Genomic DNA, 21,628 nt, shown 5'->3' with positions numbered 1-21,628 from the left:
TCTTCACATAAAGGGTGGTCAGGCCCTGGCACAGCTGCCCAGGGCAGGGGTGGAGTCCCCATCCCTGGAGGGATTTAAACACTGTGTAGATGTGGTAGTTGGGACATGGGTTAGTGGTGGCCTTGGCAGTGCTTGGGACGATGGTTGGACTCGATAATGTTAAAGGTCTTTTCCGGCCTAAGTGATTCTATGATTCTGTCTCATGAAAGCAATGCAATAGATGTGGTTTTCCCTTTCTTTAAAGCACATGAGGATGGATGTGCATAAGGCACCTTCTTTTTCTCCCTCCTCCTGCATCAAACACAACCAAACTCACTGTCATGGTTTCTGAATATTCTGGGTTATAATATTTCCAACACTAACAGTGTTAATAATTGTTGTAATTCCACAATTTTAAGTGCATTTTGTTGAAGGGCGTAGCCTCTCTGGTTTCCAGCAGAGAACCAGTGCCTGTAAGACATGTTTGCTCTGTCCCACTGGCAGAGCCCAGAGGCCAGGCTGGCAGAAGGAGCCCTGCCAGCCCTGAGCCCAGTGGGTACCTGGACAGGCAGGGAATGACCTTCCTGCCCAGAGGACACCAGACTAGACATAAGGAAGATATTTTTTATGCTGAGGTTGGTCAGGGCCTGGCACAGGCTGCCCAGAGAAGCTGTGGCTGCCCCATCCCTGGAAGTGTCCAATGCCAGGTTGGATGGGGCTTGGAGCAACCTGGGCTGGTGGAAGGTGTCCCTGTCCTGGCCGTGGCAGCACACTGGAACAGGATGGTCTTTAAGGTCCCTTCCAACCCAAACTGTTCCATGATTGTATGATCCTATGAGATCGAGTGGCAAGATCAACATACAGGCTGTTTCCAAAGGAATCTGAGCGTGAGGGGTCTCTCCTCCCCTGAGCACACTCAAGCAGAGCCACACTCACCCTTGTGCACGAGGGAATTCACGTGCCATGGCCACGGACACTCAGACACTGAACGCTCCACAGGGGAGCCCAACACACAGAGCAGCTCCTGCACAGTCACAGGGACATGAATCAGGAGTGTACTGGCCAGCATGAAGAGGAGCTGCTGATGGACTTGTATTTACCACTCTTTTTGCCCAAGAACAAGCAGTTTTTCATGACTGGCAAAATAGAGACTGGATCCAAAGTGGGACATGAGAAAGGGAGCCCTTCCAAAGAGTGGGATTTCATAACCCACCAAAAAGCACACTCAAAACTAGGACCAAATGCCATGCTCAACATCTCTGCGAGGTAGCAGGGCTCACTGGAGCAGCAGGTACAGCAGTTACCCACCCTGGGGTGTGTGGACCACCAAGGTATTCAGGTATTGTGCAGTGACCCCACCATGCAGAAATGGAGCAAAACCCTCCTGTGCTCCACAGGAACATCTGCGTGCCTAGAAAATGCACTTGCTTATTGAAACCTTGGTCCAGGCAAAGGCACCAAAGCAGACTTTGTTTGTTTGTTTCCTCCAACTTTTCTCTTTTCTCCCCACTTGGCAAACCTGCTGGGTTTTGTTTTGAGTGGAGTCGAAGCGAGCATGCCTCTTTTGTTTAGCAATAACAACTAACTTATATAGATGCTGCTCCTGCCAGGACATTTTTGTTTGAGCTCCAGAGGCCCAGTGTTGTTAAAGCCCAATGCCTGGAAGAGCTCAGTGTGGTGCAAGGCTCCAGGGTCAGTGCAGAACCTCCCGAGCATCAGTGCTGGTACAGCTGCATGTTGTCTGTGCCATCTCCACCCCAGGCACACCACAGTGCAGCTCTGCTGCTCCAGCAGCTCCTGATCCACGGCAGCAGAGAACAGACCCCCCAGACACACAGCCCACCACATCATGGCATGGCACTGGAGTGGAAAGCTGACTCCTAGTACCCAAATGGAAAGCACATCCTGGGTGAGAACTGCAACATCCGCCCCTGCCCAGAACTCTGCAGCTCTGCAGGGGATGACGTGTAGGATTCCCCCTCGGGAGCAGGAGGGGGTCAGAGCCGTGCTGCACCATCCCCAAATCAGGAGGATTTGCATCCCCTGGGGAGTGCTTGCACTGGGATCCCATGGTAAGGCCCCCCAGGTCCAGCCCTCACTCAGCCATGGCAGAAGGGACTCACACTGGCTGGATAAACAATATCCCCCAGCACGGGGCCCGCTGGGAGCTGGTAGTGTCCTCCCGAGGCACGGCCATGTCCCCCGGTCTGCCTGCACAGCTCATCCCCACTGCACCTCCCTCTTAAATCACAGCCTGAATCTGGGAAAGATGGAGAGTTTGGGACTCAGAGAGAGGTTCAGAGCCAACCAAGTAGATCACTCGCTGACAGTCTCCCATAAAACACTCCGTTGCTGCAGGCCCAGCAGTGCCTTTGGGGGAGGAAGGGAGTGGAGAGGCTCGAGTAAATTCTGCTGCAACACAATAATGCTGCTGCTTCTTGCTTTTCTTTTGCTTTATTTTTTTAATTAAACATCCCAATGTTTAAAAGTGAGCCCAGAAGGGCCCTGTGGCTCAACTGCCTTTAAAATATACCAAAAATCAGACTTTCAGTTCCTGGATCGCCTGTGACATCTGCCATCGGGGACAGGGTTGCTGTCAGGCACACACTGCCATCACAGAGTGTCACTGTCATGGCTGTGCCCACACAGGGCATCCCTCCTGCACACACTCCTCAAGCAGCACTGCCAGGACACGGGGGCACCTCTCCCTGGGGCCTGAGGGACAGGGCACAATGACTGGCTCCCCAGCCAAGGCAGGTGATGCTGACAGCACCATCAGCCCCTGAGCACCAGCCTTGGGCTGCTGTAAGGGGGCACCAGTGGGCACTGGGCACCCCAGCCTGGCTCCAGGCACTCAAGCCATCCTCTGAGGGAGGGGATTCAACATCTCAAAGGCTCACACAGACTCCTTCCACCAAGGTCGAGAAGGAGATGCTGGAGGCTTCTGCAACCAGTCCAGCTCCCCTGGCTTTACTGGTTTCACGAGGATTTACCCCAGCAGAGCTCCTGGGTGACCTGCCCAGAGGGTCCCACCTAGAAAATCCACTTTCCTACTTCTGCACAACCAAATTCCAGTGGGGATGGAGCCAACTGGGTCTGTACATTATGGACTGAGGGTGTCTCTGCCCGGAGGGCTGTGGGAGCTTCTACTCGGGGTGCAGCATCCCCCTGTGATCCACACACCTCCCAGTGCCAAAAGCCCAGGGTCCCTTCCCACAGTGCAGACACTGGGGATGGCTCGGCCCTGGGCTCCCACCTCCCAGCCAGGGCAAACCCTCCTCGCTGCCTCCCCACAAAGCCAGCCTTTAATTGCTGCTTGACATTAAGTATCTGAGCAAGGAAGTCTTGGGTAAATGTTCTTGCTATGGGAACACACAGTGCTGAGTCTCTTTAATTACATTGTTTTTGTTTGGCCTTTTTTATTAGTTGTGCTGCGGCTTCCCCTCCCTGACAGGCCAGCGGAGCGCACGCTAAATAAGGCCGGGTTTAAAGTCCGTGAAACCCGAGCCGCGGCACCAGACTGGCTGGACTCGGTGCAAGCCAGGGTTACGCGGGACACGCATTCCAGCCGCCGCGGTCCAGCTCCGGCCCCGCGCTCCCCCCGTCCTGCTCAGCCATCGAAGCCGCTCCGAGCACAACCACCACGCTCCAAACCACCTCTGCAGCCTCTTCCTCCCCTGCTGGGAACGGCCTAACCCCTGGGCCCCACACCGCCCCATTTCCACCGTACCCATCGCTTCCACACTGACCCACATCTCCGTGGTACACACCGAGCTGGTCTCCATCACCATACCCATCACCTCTGTGCCGGTCCCCATCCCAAACTGCCCTGCCCCACACCTGCTCAGCCCACCTCCAGGCTGCCCCTCGGGGCCAAAGAGCCTTCTTCCCACCAGCCACGCTGCTTTCATCTTCCTCTGCCCTCCTTGTTATTTTAAAGGCATTCCAGAGGATGCTGTCAGGCTTGGATGTGGTTTGGTTGGGTTGTTTGTTTTCGTACTGGAGGTTTTATGATCGCATTGGGAACAAGCCCTAATTGAGCTGCAATTCGAATTGCAGTCCGTGGGTATTTGTTTCATTTTTGGAAGGGCTCAAACGGCTGTGCAGCTTAGGCTGGAGAACGCATTTGGTTTTAACTGGAACCTGATGGAGACAGGACGGAGCAGGACAGGCTGCCCTGAGCTGTGACCGACGCTCCTGGGGAAGCCCAGCGTGGCCACCCTGGTGCCAGGTACCCACGGCAGCAACGGGCAGCTCTGGCTGTGACCACAGCCCTGCGACCACCCAAAAACCCTGGCATTGTCAGGGAGGAGGTGGATGGAGCCAGAATTCCGGTGCCAAGAGCCAAGCGTGCAGCCCTGGGGCCTGGCTCCACGGGGGTTTGCAGGCACCCTGCAAATCCCTGTCCCCTGCTAAACTCTGTGCCCTGCAAAACCCTGCCTTCTGCAAGCCCCTGTCTCCCCAGAATCCCTGTCCCCTCCAAACCCCTGTCCCCTCCAAACCTCTGTGCCCTGAAAACCCCTGTCCCCAGGACAAGCTGTGTCCTGCAAACCCCTGCACCCTGCAAACCTCCTCACTGCAGGGTTTGTGACCTTGTGCTTGCCCGGCCCCCCAAAAAAGGGAGCTCAGCACCCCAGAGAAGGAGCTCAGCCCCACCACTGACTGGTCCTCGCTGGGTCAGGAGCTGCCTCCAGACCAGAGCTGCTCGCAGGGAACAGGCAGCAGAAATGCGCAGGACCTGAAGGTCAGTGCCCAAACTGCCCTTCACAGGACCTATGTTGGTGTCACCTCCTGCTGACTGTGTCCAACACCAGAATCAGTGTTCAGCCCCCGCACCCAAAATGTGCCCACAACGCTTCCAGCACAGGCCACCAGCCAGACCTCTGCAGGTGGGGATGGACAGACAGATTTCCAAAGCACAGAGGGACCGGAGAGCACCTGCTCTGCTCTGCTCCGCTCCCTTCCTTCCAGGGTCTCACTAGCCCGGATGCTGGAGCAGCTCAGCGGAGCTCTGGGAGACACCTCCGACGTGCTGGCACCACCCTGGATAAATCAGAGTTCCGCATGTGAGCGGGGATGAGCGGGGGGGACTTGCTGCCCCTCTGTCAGGAAGAAATCCTATCCTGGCCTGGCCTGCCAGGAACGAGCAGCGCACTGTGCCACGGCTGCATGTGTGCAAACCCTGCTCCGGGGATCAAATGCACCAGCTGAGTCATACCCTGGGCTCAGAGATCACTGCAGCCAAAAGGAGGGAGAAAAAATATCCCTCTGGGTTCACAGGGGCCCAGTTTGGATCGAGCCAGAGCAGAAGGTGGGTGCTCAGTGCAGGGATGCCCAGGGCCCAGCTGCCATGCTGGGAGGAGTGAGAAGGGATGTAAGGGTCACATCGTCCAAGCCTGGTCCTGTCCCCTTGCCGGGGCCTGGACACACACTTTTGGGAAGGGAGCAGAGCAAGTTCATGGGGGGCAAGTCCATGGGGCCAGAGGCTGTCCCAATGAGACAAGTGACCCTCGGGGCTGGGATGGCACTGCCTCGGCTCCTCTGGGGGCTGCTGCCATGTACCTGTGCCTCAGTGAAATGTCCAGGACCCCCCGGGGCCAGGAGGAAGCACTCACCTGTCTTCCTGCAACACAGCTTGAGCCTGTGCAGGAGGGATGTCGTGTGTTTCATCATGGCCCCACCTCAGGGTACCATCCCGCTCTGCCATCTCCTCACCCCCACTGACACCCACCAGGACTGTCTCCTTGGTATCTCCCTATCCTGGGATGGTGGGGGTCCACACCCAGGCCCCCCACTCTGGTTCAAAGGTTGGATCAGCTCCTGCTGGAAACAGGGCTGCTGGGAGTTGCATCCCTGCTGCCTGGCCCTGGGGCTGAAGCTTGCCCTGCCATGGAGGCACAGCTACAGACGGTGGGGGCTGAGACCTGCAGACTCATCACAGCAGTGGGAGGCAAGGGATTTGCACCCAGACCTGCAGAGACAACCAAATCCTTTAACCTCCTGCGCCACCTGGTGCCACCAGGAAGAATGTGCCAGTGGGATCCGGCTCTCATCGGAAACCACCTCTTCTCCAAAATCATCAAATGGTAGAAAAATGGCCCAAGAAGGACTTCTGGAGGTCCCCTGAGCTCACTCCCCCATGACTATGGCTGGGCTCCATCCTCAGCCCCCTACATCCCACCTGCGCTTCCCAGTCCTCCAGGAGACCTCCCTGTTCCATCCCTGGGATGTTCCTTCTGGTGGGAACCCACCTCCAGTCCATCATCCCACCCAAGACATCCAGCTAGACGGGTCCAAGCGTCCCGATGGAAAGCAGGCTGAAGAGTTCCAGAGCTGCACCCAAAGGGGTTACAAAAGGCAGCCCACAGACATTGATCTCGGCGGGGAGGAGGAGACAACGGCCAAGACACAATGGAAGAGCAGACAAACGCACACACCCGGCTCCAGAGCTGCTGCCCAGCTGGTAAATGTTACTGGAGTCAGAAACCCCCTTTCCCACTGGAAGGCAACAGCGGGAGCCAGCCAGCAGTGCTGGGCATGCTGGCCACTACCCACACACTGCCCCTGGCACCGCCACCAAGAGCAGCCACCTCCCAGGGGGGATACCCTCGGGATCCCCAGCCTAGCAAAGCCCTTCTTGGCCCAGCTTCCTGCCAGGATTTGCTCCTGCCTTGCTCAGAACCAGCTCCCTGCCCAGCACCCACTGGGGTCTTCTCTGACTCACCCATCCCACCACGGTGCCAGCACCACCCAACTCCTGTACAGCACCAGAGGAGCTGGGGCACTGCCACCCAACTGCAACAGCACCCATGCACGCCAGAGCTGACCTCCACTTTGCTAGAAAACACCCCACAAGTGCTCAAGTGCTCTTGTAACAGCACTAGCTGGGGAGAGGCCACCACCAGCCAGGCCTCCTTCCAGCTGGGGTTTGCCTGCTCCTTCATCAGACCAGAGCTTTCCCATTCCATGCCGTGAAAGCAGAAAGCTTTGAGATACCATCACGTGGAAAAGCCCCAGCTGAGGATAATGGAGCTTGTGGAGGAACTGCCAGAGCCCCTAGGAGAGCAAACAGATAAGATTTTCACCCTGATATGAAAGAGCAGCTTTGAAAACCACAGGAACACTGGGTCAAACTTCTGACCACCAGGACATGCCCTTTGTGGACTTGATGATCTTGAAGGTCTTTTCCAACCATAACCATCACATGACTGTGTCCATGCACGCAGGGAGGGGATGTGCTGCTGAGCACACCTATGGGACAGGGAGGCCTACAGACCTCCTTTCCCAGGTCTCACAGCTTGTGGGAGCACTGGGAAATGCTCTCTCCTCTCATTTAGCATTGTCTCAGCTTCTCCCCACCTAGAGACCTGCCCAAGCTGACCCAAGCTCTGCTCCTTGCTCTGCCACTGAGGGGAGAGGCAGGGGATGCCCACAGCTGGTGCCTCAGTTTCCACAGGGGCAGTGGAGATGAAGACAATGTTGCCTTTGGTGAAGTGCTTTGAGATGTGTCATTGAGGAGCAGTCTGGGCTCCTTCAGCCACCACCTGGACTCGTGTGGGCAAGGGGGTGTCCCTAGAGCAGGGGGCAGGAGGTGCTCTGTGAAACTGGTGAGCAGTGGGAGCAGTGGCCAGTCTCTTTGTGGATGCAGACATCAGCAGCTGGCCCCAAAGAGCTCCTCCAGGCATGCCCAAACACGCTTTCCAGTGGCTGACCCGTTTGACCAAATCCGTGTGGATTTCCAGCAGGAATGCGTCATCCCTGCCAAATTTCAAGTCTCTTTTTCAAAGCGTGGAGACACCAGAAGTCTTCAAACAAAGAGGCAGGAGAAAGAAAAGGAAAAAAAGAAATTGGCAAAGCTACCATTTTTCCTCAACTCTCTGCTGAAACTTGGGAAAAATAGAGGAAAAAAAAGGGGAGAGAAAGTTCAGCCTGAGGCAGAGGAGCATGGAACAATCCAGCCTGAACAGTTAAAACCTGGCAAAGGTAAATGCAAAGAAACTTCCACTGGGAAGTGTTATACAGCCTTACCAAGATTTCTGCTGGCTCCCTCCATGGTGCCCTCCTCGTCCCTCCATGCAGCACACAGGGATGACTTCCCTGCAGCACGGAAGATCAGGGGTGGAGGTGGTCCTGGAGATGGGAGGCAGCAGTGGGGGGTGAGAGGAGACCACTCTGACCCCAGCATCTCAGAGATCTCCTACAGCACCTGGATCTCCTACAGCACCTCCTACAGCTCACACACACTGAGAAGGAGCTTCGAGCCACACACCACCAGCCTGGGCTCCTCCATCACCAAGAGGCTGGGAAACATCTTACAGAGTTGGTGCCCCCACCACTTGGTGGGTGCTGCTGTCTCCCTCCTCCCCCTCATCATGCTCCTCAGATACTCTGTTCTTCCTACCATGCTCCTCCCCCCGCTTTCCTCCCTGTTGCAAGACACTTTCCTCCACACCAAGATGCCCAGGGACCCCGAAAACCCCTCTGTGTGCCCACTACTTCCTGTCACTTGCTGGCCCAGGATGCCACAGCTCATCCTCGTGTTAACACAGGTGGCTCAGGCTGCAATCACAGCTCCCCATTTACTGACCCAACAAGCCCCCAGCCCTGAGGGCCTCTCTTCCTCCATTATCCTAATTTTTCCAGTGGCAGACCAAACAACCCGGTGTGGATGCATGCAGAGCCAGCAAGTGTGAACTCCAGGAAAAGTGTGGGAGCAGGACAAGGCAGGGGATTTAACTCTTCCACAGACCACCTGGGTGACTCTGAGCAGGTCACTGAAGCCCTGGTGCTGCAGTGGGGTGCCCACCATGCCCCTGAGCCCAGGGAGAGCAGCAGCTATGGCAGCACGGTCCCAGTGCTGACAGGGACAGCTCTGTCCATCTGCTGGGGGTTCCACCTGGTGTGAAGAGCAACTGCTCAGGCAGCAGACACCCTGAGTTATAGAATCATAAAGTATCCAGAGTTGGAAGGGACCCACAAAAATCACAAGTCCAACTCCTGGCCCAGCACAAACACCCCAACAATCCCACCATGGCCCTGAGAGCTTTGTCCAGATGGTCCTTGAGCTCTGGCAGCCTTGGGGCTGTGCCCACTGCCCTGGGGAGCCTGTTCAGTGCCCTGTCCAGTCCCCCTGTCCTAACCCTCTCCTGACACAGCTCCAGCTGTTCCCTCGGGTCCCATTGCTGGTCGCAGAGAGGCAGGTGCTGTTCTCTGCTCCAGAGGGATGAGGAGCATGTCAGTGCATGAGGAAGGCAGCCTTGGGTCCCTGGGCAGTGCAGCATCCTCATCCTGACCTGCTGCATCATCAGGAAAGGAACCAGCCAAAGAAATTTCCCAGGTTCATGTGAAGTTCATCCCAGTGGAGCTCTGCTCCATAAGCAAAACTTTCCTGCCTGCCATGACCGGGGCAGAGCAGGGCCAGGACTGTGCTGGGAGGATGGGATCTCTTGGCAGCATCCATCTTCCCCTTGCAAAGCAATCAGGGAAGCACTCTGTCAGGATATCCAGCTCCCTGCTCAGGGAGCTCCAACGGCACGCTCACAGCTGAGCTTCCCTCAGACCCCACTGGGGCAGCAGCAGGACACTGGGAGCACACAGGGAAAGCAGGAGCACTGATTAAACGTCACAGTAGCTTATCTGTGTGCAGAGGCAGCCTTCTGGCTTCCCAGGATCTCTGTTGGTGCTGTGCAGTGCACAGGACAGTGCCCCAGCCCTCCTGCCCTCACGCACCCGCCTGGCTGGGGCACGGCAGGACTTGGCTCGGAGCAGGGAGGATGGAGGAGGAGGTGGAGCACGGGCAGGGACAAGGCACGTGTTGGACCCCAGGTGAGCTGCAGCAGCAAACCCTTCACCCTGGCACCTCCTGACGAGGTCTGGAGGCCGAGCTGTCCCTGCCGGCCCCACAGCCCGGCCCAGCCTGGGGGGGTCTCTGCACGAGGCAGCAGGGACTGACCCCCCGTGAGTCTCTGAAGAGTCTCTCCTTCAAGGCTTGTGTCCTTTGATACAGGCCAGGCTTCAGAGGCTGATGGCCCAGTGCACAGGGACATTTAAACCCAGAAGGATTTGGTTTGAGATTACACCTGCCTGGATCTCCCCAGACTAGAAAGAGTTGTCTGCCCACCTCTGCTCCTTCCACTGCCCCTGACCACAGCAACTGCTTCCTCCTCCCCAGTGAAGATGCTGAGGAACAAGAACATCACTTGGGGATGATAAAAAAGACACCTTTTTAGTACCTTCTCCCTGGGCAGAAGTTCCATCTTGCAGGACACGACTCACAGCACAGAAACCTTGACCCTGGTGCTTTTGGTTGAAGCACCAACACAAGCTGCCAGCACCAGATTGTGATCCCAGACGTACAAAGCCTACCAGTAAAGCCTGACCTGCCAGCTCTGAGCTTGGACCAAGCCCACATCTCATCCCTCAGTCTGGGGAACAGGTTGGCCAGTAGAACATCCCAGTTGTCAAATGTCCTGGAGCAACAGTAGCTCCTGAACCAGCGGATCTCATGGAATCATATAATGCTGGAATGGTTTGGATTGGAAGGTGTCTGAGAGATCATCTTTTTCCCACCCCCTCCATGGGCAGGAAAGCCAAAGTGCCTGAAAAAAGAGGTCAGCACTGCTGTGATCCTTTTAAAGACTGAGAAGCAGAGGGACAAGAAGGGCCAACTCTTGCCCTCAGTTGCTCAGTGGGCAGGGGAAGCAGGTGCCCCATGCCCAGGCCATCACTTCATCCCTGCCCACAGCCCATGCCAATCTTCTCTGCAAGGGGTGAAGCTCCAAAGCCCTGAAAAGTCAGTTTGGGTTCTGGCCACTTCAGTGCCTAAATGTGGAGCCTGAGGGTGGAGAGGAGAAGCAAGACTAGGGGAAGAGGAGAGTAACCACGGTGCCAAGTCATCCTGCAGTCCCTGCCTTCCCAGAGGCTGTAACAACCATGAGCTTTGAAACCTGCAGCGTTTGTGTGGAAACCATCAACTCCACAAACCACAAGAGTCCCACCAAAGGTGACAATGGCTCCTTCGGGGCAGTGGGCCAGAGTCCATGCTGATAACACCAAGAAGAGATGTTTCTTGGAGTTCTGCTCATCTCAGCAGCTGCTCTCTTGGCCTTGCTTAACAAATGCTACTATGTAATGTCAGATGTTCATTTTCCAAAACTCCAAAACAACAGCTTTTTACAGCAAATCAAGAACACAACACAAGAAAGACATAAATTTGTTAGAAAGATTCCAGAGGAGGCCACGAAGATACTCCAAGTGCTGAAGCCCCTTTGGTATAGAGGCAGACTGAGATAAGGCTCTGGGAAGACCTCGGAGCCCCTTCCAGTGCCTAAGGAGGGCCTACAGGAAAGCTGCAGAGAGACTTTTTTGCAAGGGTATGCAGGACAAAGAGGAATGTCTTTAGGCTGAAGGAGGACAGATTTAGATTGGGTATTAGGAAGAAATCCTTCTCTGCAAGGGTGGTGAGGCCCTGGCACAGGTTGCCCAGAGAAGCTGTGGCTGCCCCAGCCCTGGAAGTGTCCAAGGCCAGGTTGGACAGGGCTTGGAGCAACCTGGGCTGGTGGAAGGTGTCCCTGCCCATGGCAGGGGGTTGGAAAGAAATGGTATTGAAAGCCCCTTTCAATGCAAAGCATTCCATGATTTTATGATCTGAAGGCTGAGGAGAGCTTGGACCTCTCCAGTCAGGGCAGGGATGGGTAAAATGAAACCCATTCCATGATTGTATGAAACCATTAGTAAGGAGCCTACTCAGGCTTCAGGCAGGAGATGTACCTCCCAGTTACTACCTGGTGAGCCCTAACAGGTCCTGTTGGGACACTTCTTGGATGGGAACCAGACTCTGAACAGACCTGTAGGGAGCTCAGGTGAACCTCTGCACCACAGGCAGAGTGAACATCATAAACAGTTTCTCATGGTGATGCTGCCAAGTGTCCACTTTGGACAAAGCAAGGCATGAAACCTTCCTGGCCTGAAACTGGAAATTCTCTTGGATCTGCACTATCTGGCACTGCCTACATAGAAAAAACTCCTCCATTTTGCCCAACAGTTCCTTGTGGCAGAAGATCTTCATCCCTATCTGATTTTCCCTGTTTTCAGTGAAATAGAGGCAAAAAAAGTGGTACAGGGAAAGGGATGTCCCCAGGGAAGGAGTTGCTGGGGTAGATGATGAACAGCTCAGTGTTGGGGATGAAGGGAGGAAATGTGGAAGTGAGGAGTGGAAGGGAACATAACTTCTCCTCTGACCTCCACCGGGCACTTGGGCTCACAAACTTCCCTGAAAAGCAAGTCAGCCCACAGAGGAAAGGTGGGTGCGAGGGATGGGGAAGAGTTAGTGAGCAGGAAGACCCTAGCAGAGGTGGAAAGAGGTCCCGGCCCATCCAAGGACCTGGTCCTCAGTGTCCCAAGTGTCCTGGGCTGACTCCTGCCTCCTGTTTGGCCTCCCCGTCCTGCCAGCGGCCAAGCTGGGAGGTCCAATGTTGACCTGGCACTGCCAGACACTCTCCAGGAAGATAAACAGGAGGTTCCTGAAGCTCTGGCAGGCACAATTGTCTCTGCCAGGGGAAAGGAAGGATTAAAAGTACTGGAATGCCTTGGAAGCACTGGCGTCAGGATGATCTGGATATGTCTGTGCTTCTGTGCCTCCTGACCCAGTGTCCCCAGCAGCATCAGCAGCAGGACCAGTGATCCCTTCTGTTCCCAGGGATGGAGGGAAGTGCAGCCTGGCATTCCAGAGCTGGAGTGGGCTGCTGGCCTTGCTGGAGCTGCTCCAGACATGACTCCTCCACAGTGCCCTGCCCCAGGTGCAGACCAGCTCATGGAGAAGCCAGGTTCAAAGCTGGAAGTCTGAAGACCTGACCATTAATAGGAAATCAGGACTATTATTGATATTCCCACTAAAAGAAATACACTGAGGTATTTTTGTGTGCTGGATAAGGGGTCTGGGAGGGCTAAGACCCTCCAAATCCAGTGCACTGACACCATGTGGTGATAGAACAAGAGGAAAGAGGGCATGGTCTCAAGCTCTGCCAGGGGAGGTTTAGGTTGGATATCAGGAAGAAATTCTTTACAGAGAGGGTAATCAGGCATTGGAAATGGGCTGCCCAGGGAGGTGGGGAATTCTCCATCCCTGGAGGTGTTTAAGAAGAGACTGGATGTGACATCAGTGCCATGATCTGGTAACTGTGGTGGTTGTGGATCAAGGGTTGGACTGGATGATCTCAGAGGTCCTTTCCAACTCATCTGATTCTATGATTCTATGAAATGGCTTCCCACTGACAGGGTTAGATGGGATATTGGGAAGAAATTGCTCCCTGTGAGGGTGGGGAGGCCCTGGCACAGGTTGCCCAGAGAAGCTGTGGCTGCCCCATCCCTGGAAGTGTCCAAGGCCAGGCTGGATGGGGCTTGGAGCAACCTGGGCTGGTGGAAGGTGTCCCTGACCATGGCAGGGGGTGGGACTGGATGGGCTTCTGTGGGAATACCAGATGGTGTGGAGGATCCAATGTGTCCATCTGAAAGGGCTTGACTCATATTAAGATTCAGATACCTGTGAGATTTCCCTTTCATACCAAGGACTGCAACACCTCTGCAGTTCCCTCCAGTATAACCATGAGACCTGGGTTGCCTGCTGTAGAAATCCCCTGGCCCCTTCTGGGCATGGACAAGAACCAGTGGAGATCCTGTAGGATGAAGAGCATCCTCCACACTCTTCAGCAGGGGCCAAGGCATCCATCCTGCTTTGCAGATCCCAACCATGGGAAATGGTAGAGGGATGACAACAATAAAACAAAACAAATCAGACAATGGACTATGGGAGAGAAATTAAAGTGTGCTGAGGGTAATGGACTGAGAAATACCTGGAGGTATCAGCTACCACCAGAGGGGAGTGACCAGAGCGCCACATCAACACAATATTTTATATTTGTCTTTTAAAGAAATGTTCTTTGCTTCCTGTGCTCTCAGTGAGGAAGAGATCTAGCTGAGGGCTCTGGTCCCAGACAGGGAGAACCTGGGCATCATTCTCTGAACATTTTCCTTCTGTCTCTTTCCCAGAGGGCTCAATTTTTCCCACTGAAGTGACACGAGAAACAAATGTTGACAAGAGAGCTGGACCTGCTGGAGCCAGAGCCTGCAGCAACACACAGAGAGGGTCCAGCCCTCAGTCTGCTCCCAACCTCTCCAGCCTCATCACAATCACAAGCTGAGCTCCCTCTCCTGAGATGAGCAGGAAAACTGGGCAGACAGAGGCTTGTGGCATCAGGAGGGGAGGCACAAGATCTCCTTCCCATCTGCACCCATAGGTCAGGGTGAAGCAAAACTTCATGGACCATGACTCCTCTGCCACTGCAAAGCCCTCTCTGGGCTAAGGACTGGCTGCAGCACCACATCAGTCCCACCAGGACCAGCAGTTGCCCTCAAACCTCCATTTGTCTGCAGGTGACTCAGGAAATGAGGATAAAAAGTGATCGTGCACAAGTAGATGATGACTTTGCAATGCTTTCCTGAAGGTTAACCCCACTGTCTGGGAGGTATTTGGAGGGCTCACTCCTCCCTGTCCCCATCAGCATGTCCCTCACAGTCACTGGTGAATCACTGTCCCACCAGCTTTGGGGCAGTGACTTCCTGCTCTCCCTGCACATCCAGAGGCACCGGCCATGGCCATTCCCAGGCTGCTGGGGATGCAGCCAAGCTCTTGAGCCTCATCACCCCATCTGCAGTTCAACACCAAAAGCTCAGGGGCTCCCTAACTGGTGTCCACTGGAGAGGTGTACTGGGAGAGGGAGGGATCCAGCCCCAGGACAGGCAGCCAAGCCCCCATCCTGCCCTGAACCAGGGGGTGCCCACAGACAGAGCCCTCCTTGTTTGCTGGGGCTGCAGCTCCTCTCGCCCGCATTTATCGCCTGTGAACGAACTTTCCAGCATCCCGCTGATGGCAACGTCCATCTGCCCCTCCGTGGGGGAGCTCAGGCTGCCGGAGCCCCTGCGAGAGGGGCCCTGCTGTGGGCTGGCTCCCCGGGAGCTCGGGCACCCTGGCAGCCCCCGGTGTGGTGTGGCAGTCCAGCTCCCACCCGGTTAATTCAATAAGTCACAGATAGCATGACTTCATAAGGCACAGAGGCTCCACAGCTATTAGGGGAATTGGGAGCGGGGGGAGGAGGAGCTGAAATGGAGAAGGGATGGAGACGGGGAGGGTGGAGAGGGGGAAGCTAAGACAAGCAGCAGAACAAAACATCCCATAAATCATGAGGAGCTGCTGAAATACCAGAACAAATGACCCCATAGCTTGGCCATTGTTCCCGAGCGAGGGCTTAAAGCGCTCCCAGTCGAGACAAAGCGCCTCGCGTTTCGTTTCAACACCGCGCCCGCCCGGCCGGGACCCGTGCTCGGCACAGCCGGGCTGGGGGAGGCTGTGCTTCACCCCTGGTGGCAATGCCAGCATGAAGGTGAAGCTCTTGGCAAGGCTGGCTGCCCCACAGCAGCTAATGTGGTGCCCGCAGCTCAGCCTGCCCAGAGCATCCCCTTGCTCCCAGATGCCCCCAAACCTCCCTGGCTCTTGCCACCCTCCCCTTCCACTGAAAGGCTCAGGGCCTCATCTTCCTTCTCGTTTTCCCCTGTTCGGGCTAACAGCTTCCTGCTCTGGGAAGAGAAAGGGCTCCAAGACTTGTGCTCTGGAGTAAGACAGCTCGAGCAGGGCTGTGAAACCTGGAGCCCACTGTCTCTATGGTGCTGCTCCTCTTTGTCCCCCAAAATTGCTGACAATTCACTTTGTTCTGGCTGCCCCTGGCAAAGGGACAACTGTCCTGCAGAGAGTCCTGGGGACAGCCCCAGATGACCTTGCAGTGCTGCAGGAGCTGAGCTGTGCAGCAGCAGCTCTCCCATGCACCGGATCAGGAACAGTCAGAAGGATCCAGCACCTCCCACATGCCCTGCAGTCCCACCAGAAACACGGCACTTGTGTCTAGAAGGCGAGGAGCCCATGGATGGGGACAGGGCATCCATGCTGCTGGCCCACATCTGCCACAGCAGCAATGGCAGCGGGCTGAGCAGTGCCGGGCACTCCACAGCATGGATCCCATACCCAGCAATCCAGGGAGAACTCCCACACCACGCAGGACCACTTAAAGGGGAGATATTATGCTATGAAATTTTTAATAAATGTCATGAAAACAGCTTCCTTATAAAACTTGCACCTTGCAACCAAAGCCAAAGCACCGGGCAGAGGACGGCAGTGTGCCACCTCTGCCAACCGGAGGGTGCCAGGGCGGCTCCTGCCCCCTTGGCACCTTCCAGCGGGGCCCCTGTGGTCTGCCCTGGGGGCAGATCCCGGTGCAACGCAGTTCTGGGCAGCAGGGAAGCGAGGAGCTGGGATTCAGCACCATGCCAGGGGTCAGGCAGGAATACAAGCTGCAGGCAGGGCTGAGCCTGTCGCCAACCACCAGCCACGCGGCTGCCAGCGCGGCTTCGGCGCTTGCCGTGGGCAGCCAAGGAGCAGAACCGAGATAACGGCACGGGGGAGAGAGGAATGCACCGCATTTTTCCCCAGCCACCGAGGGAATTGGCTATTCTGACCCTGGATCGCAGGGAGGCTGTCTGACAGGAACAACTCCAGGAGCCCAAATAGGAGAAACAGCCAGTAAGCAAGGGAGAGGAAAACAGAGGGAAATCAGGGTGAACAAGGGTTGAGGATGAGGAAAGGAGTGTGGGGGGAAGGCAAGCAGAGGAATAAATGGAAAAAAGAGAACTAGGGCTAGAGGTGGGAAAGGAGAAGGAAGAGACAAAGGGATGCCAGGAAGACAAACCTGCCAAGGCTGAGACTCCTGATGAGCACCTGAGCTGGAAGGATGCGAGAGGGAACAGAGGCTCCCAGCTCTGCACACACAAGAGCAAATCAGGGATCACAGTCCTTTTATTGGATTAAGCCTCGCTTAAGAGGGAAGATAAACGTGGAGCATATCTCAGGTGACAGGCACAGGAGGAGAGGAGGCCTCAGTTCACTCTAAGTGGGGAGAACAGGGATTGCTGGAGTTTTGATGTTGCTGTAGGACAGCACGAGGTCTCCACAGGAGTCACCAGCTTTCACCTTCTTCACCCCGACAGCAGAAGGTGGTGGGCTTCACATCAAGAGTAGCCTTGTGCTATTTAGCCTTGGGACTAGCAGAAAGTAGAGCTTTAATCAACGAGCCCCCAAACCCTCCCTTGTCTCAGTTAGCAGATTTTGCCTCATGTGGAGCACACCCTGCGAGTCCCAGCACACACTACCCAGAAAAGACAGGGAGAAGGGAATCAGCAAACTTGGACAAAATCAGACATGTGCAGCCCCCAAGTCTCTCCCCCAAGACTGGGAAAGATCCCTGCAATGCTTCTGGCCAGGCACCTCCCGGCAGCAGGACAGCAGCTCACGGGAGAGACGGGCTGAGGTGATCGGGCACATTCACAGCTCGAACACTGGGGACTTTGTGGGGTTGGCTTTAAAAAAAATACCCTAAAAAAGCCTAATAATGAAGTATTTATTTCAGTAAACAACATGTGAATGAAAGAAGTGTTTTCTCAATACTTCACTTTTTCCCCTGCCTTCTCTCCCTTCCCCCCAGCAATTTTGTTTTTAATAAGTGGAACTAACGAGGCTTCGCTCACTGCTGGCCGAGCTGGGGAGCAGGACCAGCTCTGCCTGCCTGGTGCAGCACATGAACATGTGCCATGGGGATAAAGCCTCCCTTGTGCCCGGGGGAAACACAACCCGTCAGCGTGGCCCAGCCAGGGAGATGTGCTCTGACGGACACACGGACTGTGAGACCTGCCATGGGAGCATCCCTGAGATTTTGGGTATGCAGCACAGGACATCCAGCCCCTCCTTTATTGTGGCAGCAAATAAACTGCATCTCCTGGCCCAGGGACTCTGGCCCAAGGTGTCCCCAGGGGCTGGGAAAAGGGCCAAGGGGAGCTGAAGGCACCTATGTCCCATCCTACCTGGCTGTGCTCAGGCAGCCACTGTGACACTGAACAGCTCCTTCTCTTCTACTTTAGCTCCATCCAGGCCTACCTGAGCACCTGAATAACTGGGACACTGGAAAACTGGCTCAGCTTGCCTGTGTGGGGATGCTTTGGAAGGAATTCCAAGCAGGAAACACTAATTGCCACCCCAGACTGACACAAAGCAAAGGGAACTGATGATGTTTGGTTTCTCTACCTCCTCCTTGGCAACAGGTAACAGCAGGTCAAGGAGCCCTCCCTTGCCTTCAGGCCTTAGGGTTAAGATGGGCAGGATTCTCAGAAGCTGCTGATTTGGGAGAACATGGTCCATGGCTTTTCCATCACCCTCCAGCCCATGTGGGGTGAGCGGAACCCATCACACGCAGTGTGGGTGTTCCCCTCTGCAGGGGAAAGGAGGCAGTGGTGGCCCTGGGTTATAAATACAGACAGATTTGATATAGCTATTTGCTCTGGAAGACAAATCAGGCATCTGTAGATGGGCCAGGGGGGTGAGCCATGTTCTCCATCCACCTCAGCACCCAGCAGCCTCACCAGCAGCCCAGGATGGTTTGCACAGACTACCTGAGGATGCTGATCCCGTTGTGATGGGCACAGGGCCCCGGTGACATACAGGGAACACAGAGAAAAGCTGTTCACACCAGGGAAAAGGCCAGGAGATCCCTTTGGAGGTCTTGGCTGCAGAGGAGGCTGAAAAAAGCCCCTGAGTGCCTTGCCAAGCAAATGTGTGCAGATGTGGAGCAGGCACGGGCACGGCTGGGGTGCAGCATGTCCTGAGGAGCAGCAGCACACACGGGGTTCCTGTGCAGGGGGCAGATCCCCTGCTGCAGCTGCAGCCTGGGCATGGCCCCTGGCCAGAGCAGCCGTGCCTGTGTCCCTGCAGCAACAGGGACATCTCAGGCCTCACACCCTCAAGTTCCAGAGATGGCCCGTGGCAAACCACAGGCAAAGGCCATCCCTCCTCACCCAGAGCTCATTTCCAAGCTGGTTTACAAAATCCCTCTAAAAGAGCATCCTCTACGGCTGCTGAGAGTCGCTGCTGCACAAGGTGCTTTGCCAAACACGAGACAGATGGTTTCCCCCAGGAAAATGCCATGGAGAGAGGGAAAATGTACCACAAATATCCCCCAACAGGGCTAAACTGGGATCCGGGGGCTTCAAAGAGACATTCAAAGGGAGGAAAGAGATTTACTGACTTCTCGTGCTTGTTTGTTATGAATACAGACAAACTTTGATTGTTTTTCGTGAGCTCTTCGCTTGTTTTCCTATTTGCTGCATTACAAATTGACATATTTGTCTATTTGGGAGATGGAGAGTAATTGCAGACCAGGTTTCCTGATGACACAGTCTTAGCAAAGGGAAGAAAATTGTGCATGTGGAGAAGGAAGCAGTCTGTCCCCAAATATCCTGACTGGCTCATTAATACCTGCTGAGCTTTGATGCCCAACAAACCTCACAGATAGAGGAAGCCTTTGAGGAGGGTTCCACAACCTCACACTGAAGTGTTAGAACACACAATAAATGCCAGAAAGATCTCCAAAAAAAGCAGGGAAAACGAAACCCAAACTTGACATTTTTGCAATTTCTAAGCGTTTCTCCTTTTTTTTTTTTTTTCTTCCCCCCTAAGTTTTACCCTCCTTTATCCATCTAAGGAAGGAGAAAGCAATGCAATTCCCAGCTCTTTTAAATATCCTTAGCAGATCACCTCTAACATTGGGAGGGTTGAATGTGATCTGCTTCCAAGACTGTTGCATCAGAGCTCAAAAACCCAGGAGGGAAGGGAAGGGAAGGGAAGGGAAGGGAAGGGAAGGGAAGGGAAGGGAAGGGAAGGGAAGGGAAGGGAAGGAAGGGAAGGAAGGGAAGGGAAGGGAAGGAAGGAAGGAAGGGAAGGAAGGAAGGGAAGGGAAGGGAAGGAAGGGAAGGGAAGGGAAGGGAAGGGAAGGGAAGGGAAGGAAGGAAGGGAAGGGAAGGGAAGGGAAGGGAAGGGAAGGGAAGGGAAGGGAAGGGAAGGGAAGGGAAGGGAAGGGAAGGGAAGGGAAGGGAAGGGCCCAGTGGTGGGGGGCACACACACATTTCCAATACCCACGTGAGCCCTGAAAGACTCCTATGGCTCAGCTTGTGGGGTCTCCTTCAACCTCCCAAGGAAAGAGCCCCTGGGGCTCTTCACTGCTCCCTGCACTGGGGCAATGGGGGATGTTTTGGGTGGATACCCTGGGGCAGTCTCTGCAGCAGCTGGAGGGGTTTGAAGGGGTGTTGTCCCGTGGGACATGGCTTTGACAGGGACAGAGAGAGGCAGCAGCAGGGAAAGGGGACAGGAGGGGGACTGGAGAGGCAGAGCTCCTTCCCCCAACCCTGTCCTGCAGCTCTTACCATTCAATGCTCAGAGACCTGGGCCGGAATGCAGACAGCTCGGCCGAGGCATACTCAGCCTTCCTTCTCTTCTCCTGCTTCTGCTTCACCGACAAGCGGTGGGCAAACCTAGCGAGGCTGCTTTCCGACCTGGGGAGGGGAGAGGAAAGGTGTTAATGGCCATGAAGTGCCTGGCTCCCAGGGGCAGGTCCCTGGAGATGCTCAGCACTGAACAGAGGGGGCTCCCAGAGGGTCAGTGGCACAGGGACGGAGTGGGGAGCAGAGGAGCAGCAGGTTTAGTGTTCTTTCAGCAGGCCAGGACCAGCACAGACCCCTGTTTGCCAAACTGAAGGTGAAGCCTGGCAGGCTGAGAGCACCAGGTCCTGCTCCCTCTGCAGCAAAATCACCTCCCCAGGCTGTGCATTCCTGATCAAACTCCAACTGATGATGGAGAAACAGCCAGCGACACGTCAGCAGGGACAATCAGAGCTGACCCCTGCCTTGGCCACACACTCCTTCAGAGAAACCCTGGAGCCCCTGGGGCCTGCCAGTTGGGGCTACAACACACTGGGACAGCTTCTTGAGGAGGACTGACACAGAAATCAGCCCACATCGGAGAGGGGTCAGAGGAGAAAACAGAAACGTGTGGGAGCAAATGTGTTCAACTGAAGGACCTGTCTGTGCTAACAAAGCCCCTTCCCACCAGGTGGGATGTCCCAGGCATCCCAGGCATCCCTGGGGCCTGGGAAAAGAGCATCTGTAGGCTCTGGGAACACGCTGCACACCCCTCTCCACTCCAGTCCTCTCCAGAGGAGAGCTGCTGTCCCAAGGCACATCTGCACTGTCTCCAAGCCCAGTGGCAGAGAACTGGCACTGAGATTTGCTCAGGAGGTGCTGCCTTGCAGAGACCCTCTCCTCTCCTCTCCTCTCCTCTCCTCTCCTCTCCCCTCCTCTCCCTCCTCCTCTCCTCCTCTCCTCTCCCTCTCCTCTCCTCTCCCTCCCTCCCTCCTCCTCTCCTCTCCTCTCCCTCTCCCCTCCCTCCTCTCCTCTCCCTCCTCTCCCCTCCTCTCCTCTCCTCTCCTCTCCTCTCCTCCTCTCCTCTCCTCTCCTCTCTCTCCTCTCCTCTCCTCTCCTCCTCCCTCTCCTCCTCCTCTCCTCTCTCTCCTCTCCTCTCCTCTCTCTCCCTCCTCTCCTCTCCTCTCCTCCTCCTCTCCTCTCTCCTCCTCCTCCTCTCCTCTCCCCTCCTCCTCTCCTCTCCTCTCTCTCCTCCTCTCTCTCCTCCCCTCTCTCTCTCCTCTCCTCTCCCTCCTCTCCTCTC

General features: G+C 55.5%; 1 protein-coding gene across 4 annotated transcripts in view; it reads right to left on the bottom strand.

The window, feature by feature from the left end:
* Positions 1 to 21,628, bottom strand: part of LOC126641184 (ankyrin repeat and fibronectin type-III domain-containing protein 1-like) — a 185,859-nt gene that overhangs the window by 18,836 nt on the left and 145,395 nt on the right. For 2 of the 4 annotated variants that reach the window (XM_050317609.1, XM_050317611.1), the window contains one exon: positions 20,332 to 20,460. The exons of the other annotated variants lie outside the window; for them this stretch is intronic. In XM_050317609.1, coding sequence (XP_050173566.1) covers positions 20,332 to 20,460 — 129 coding nt within the window. The remainder of the gene's footprint in view (positions 1 to 20,331; positions 20,461 to 21,628) is intronic. 4 annotated transcript variants of the gene reach the window in all.

This window comes from Myiozetetes cayanensis, unplaced genomic scaffold, assembly GCF_022539395.1.
Source record: "Myiozetetes cayanensis isolate MyiCay16 unplaced genomic scaffold, myiCay2020 scf20-37, whole genome shotgun sequence".
Lineage (NCBI taxonomy): Eukaryota > Metazoa > Chordata > Aves > Passeriformes > Tyrannidae > Myiozetetes > Myiozetetes cayanensis.
Note: the sequence above shows the minus strand (reverse complement) of the source record. Positions and strands in the feature narration are given on the sequence as shown.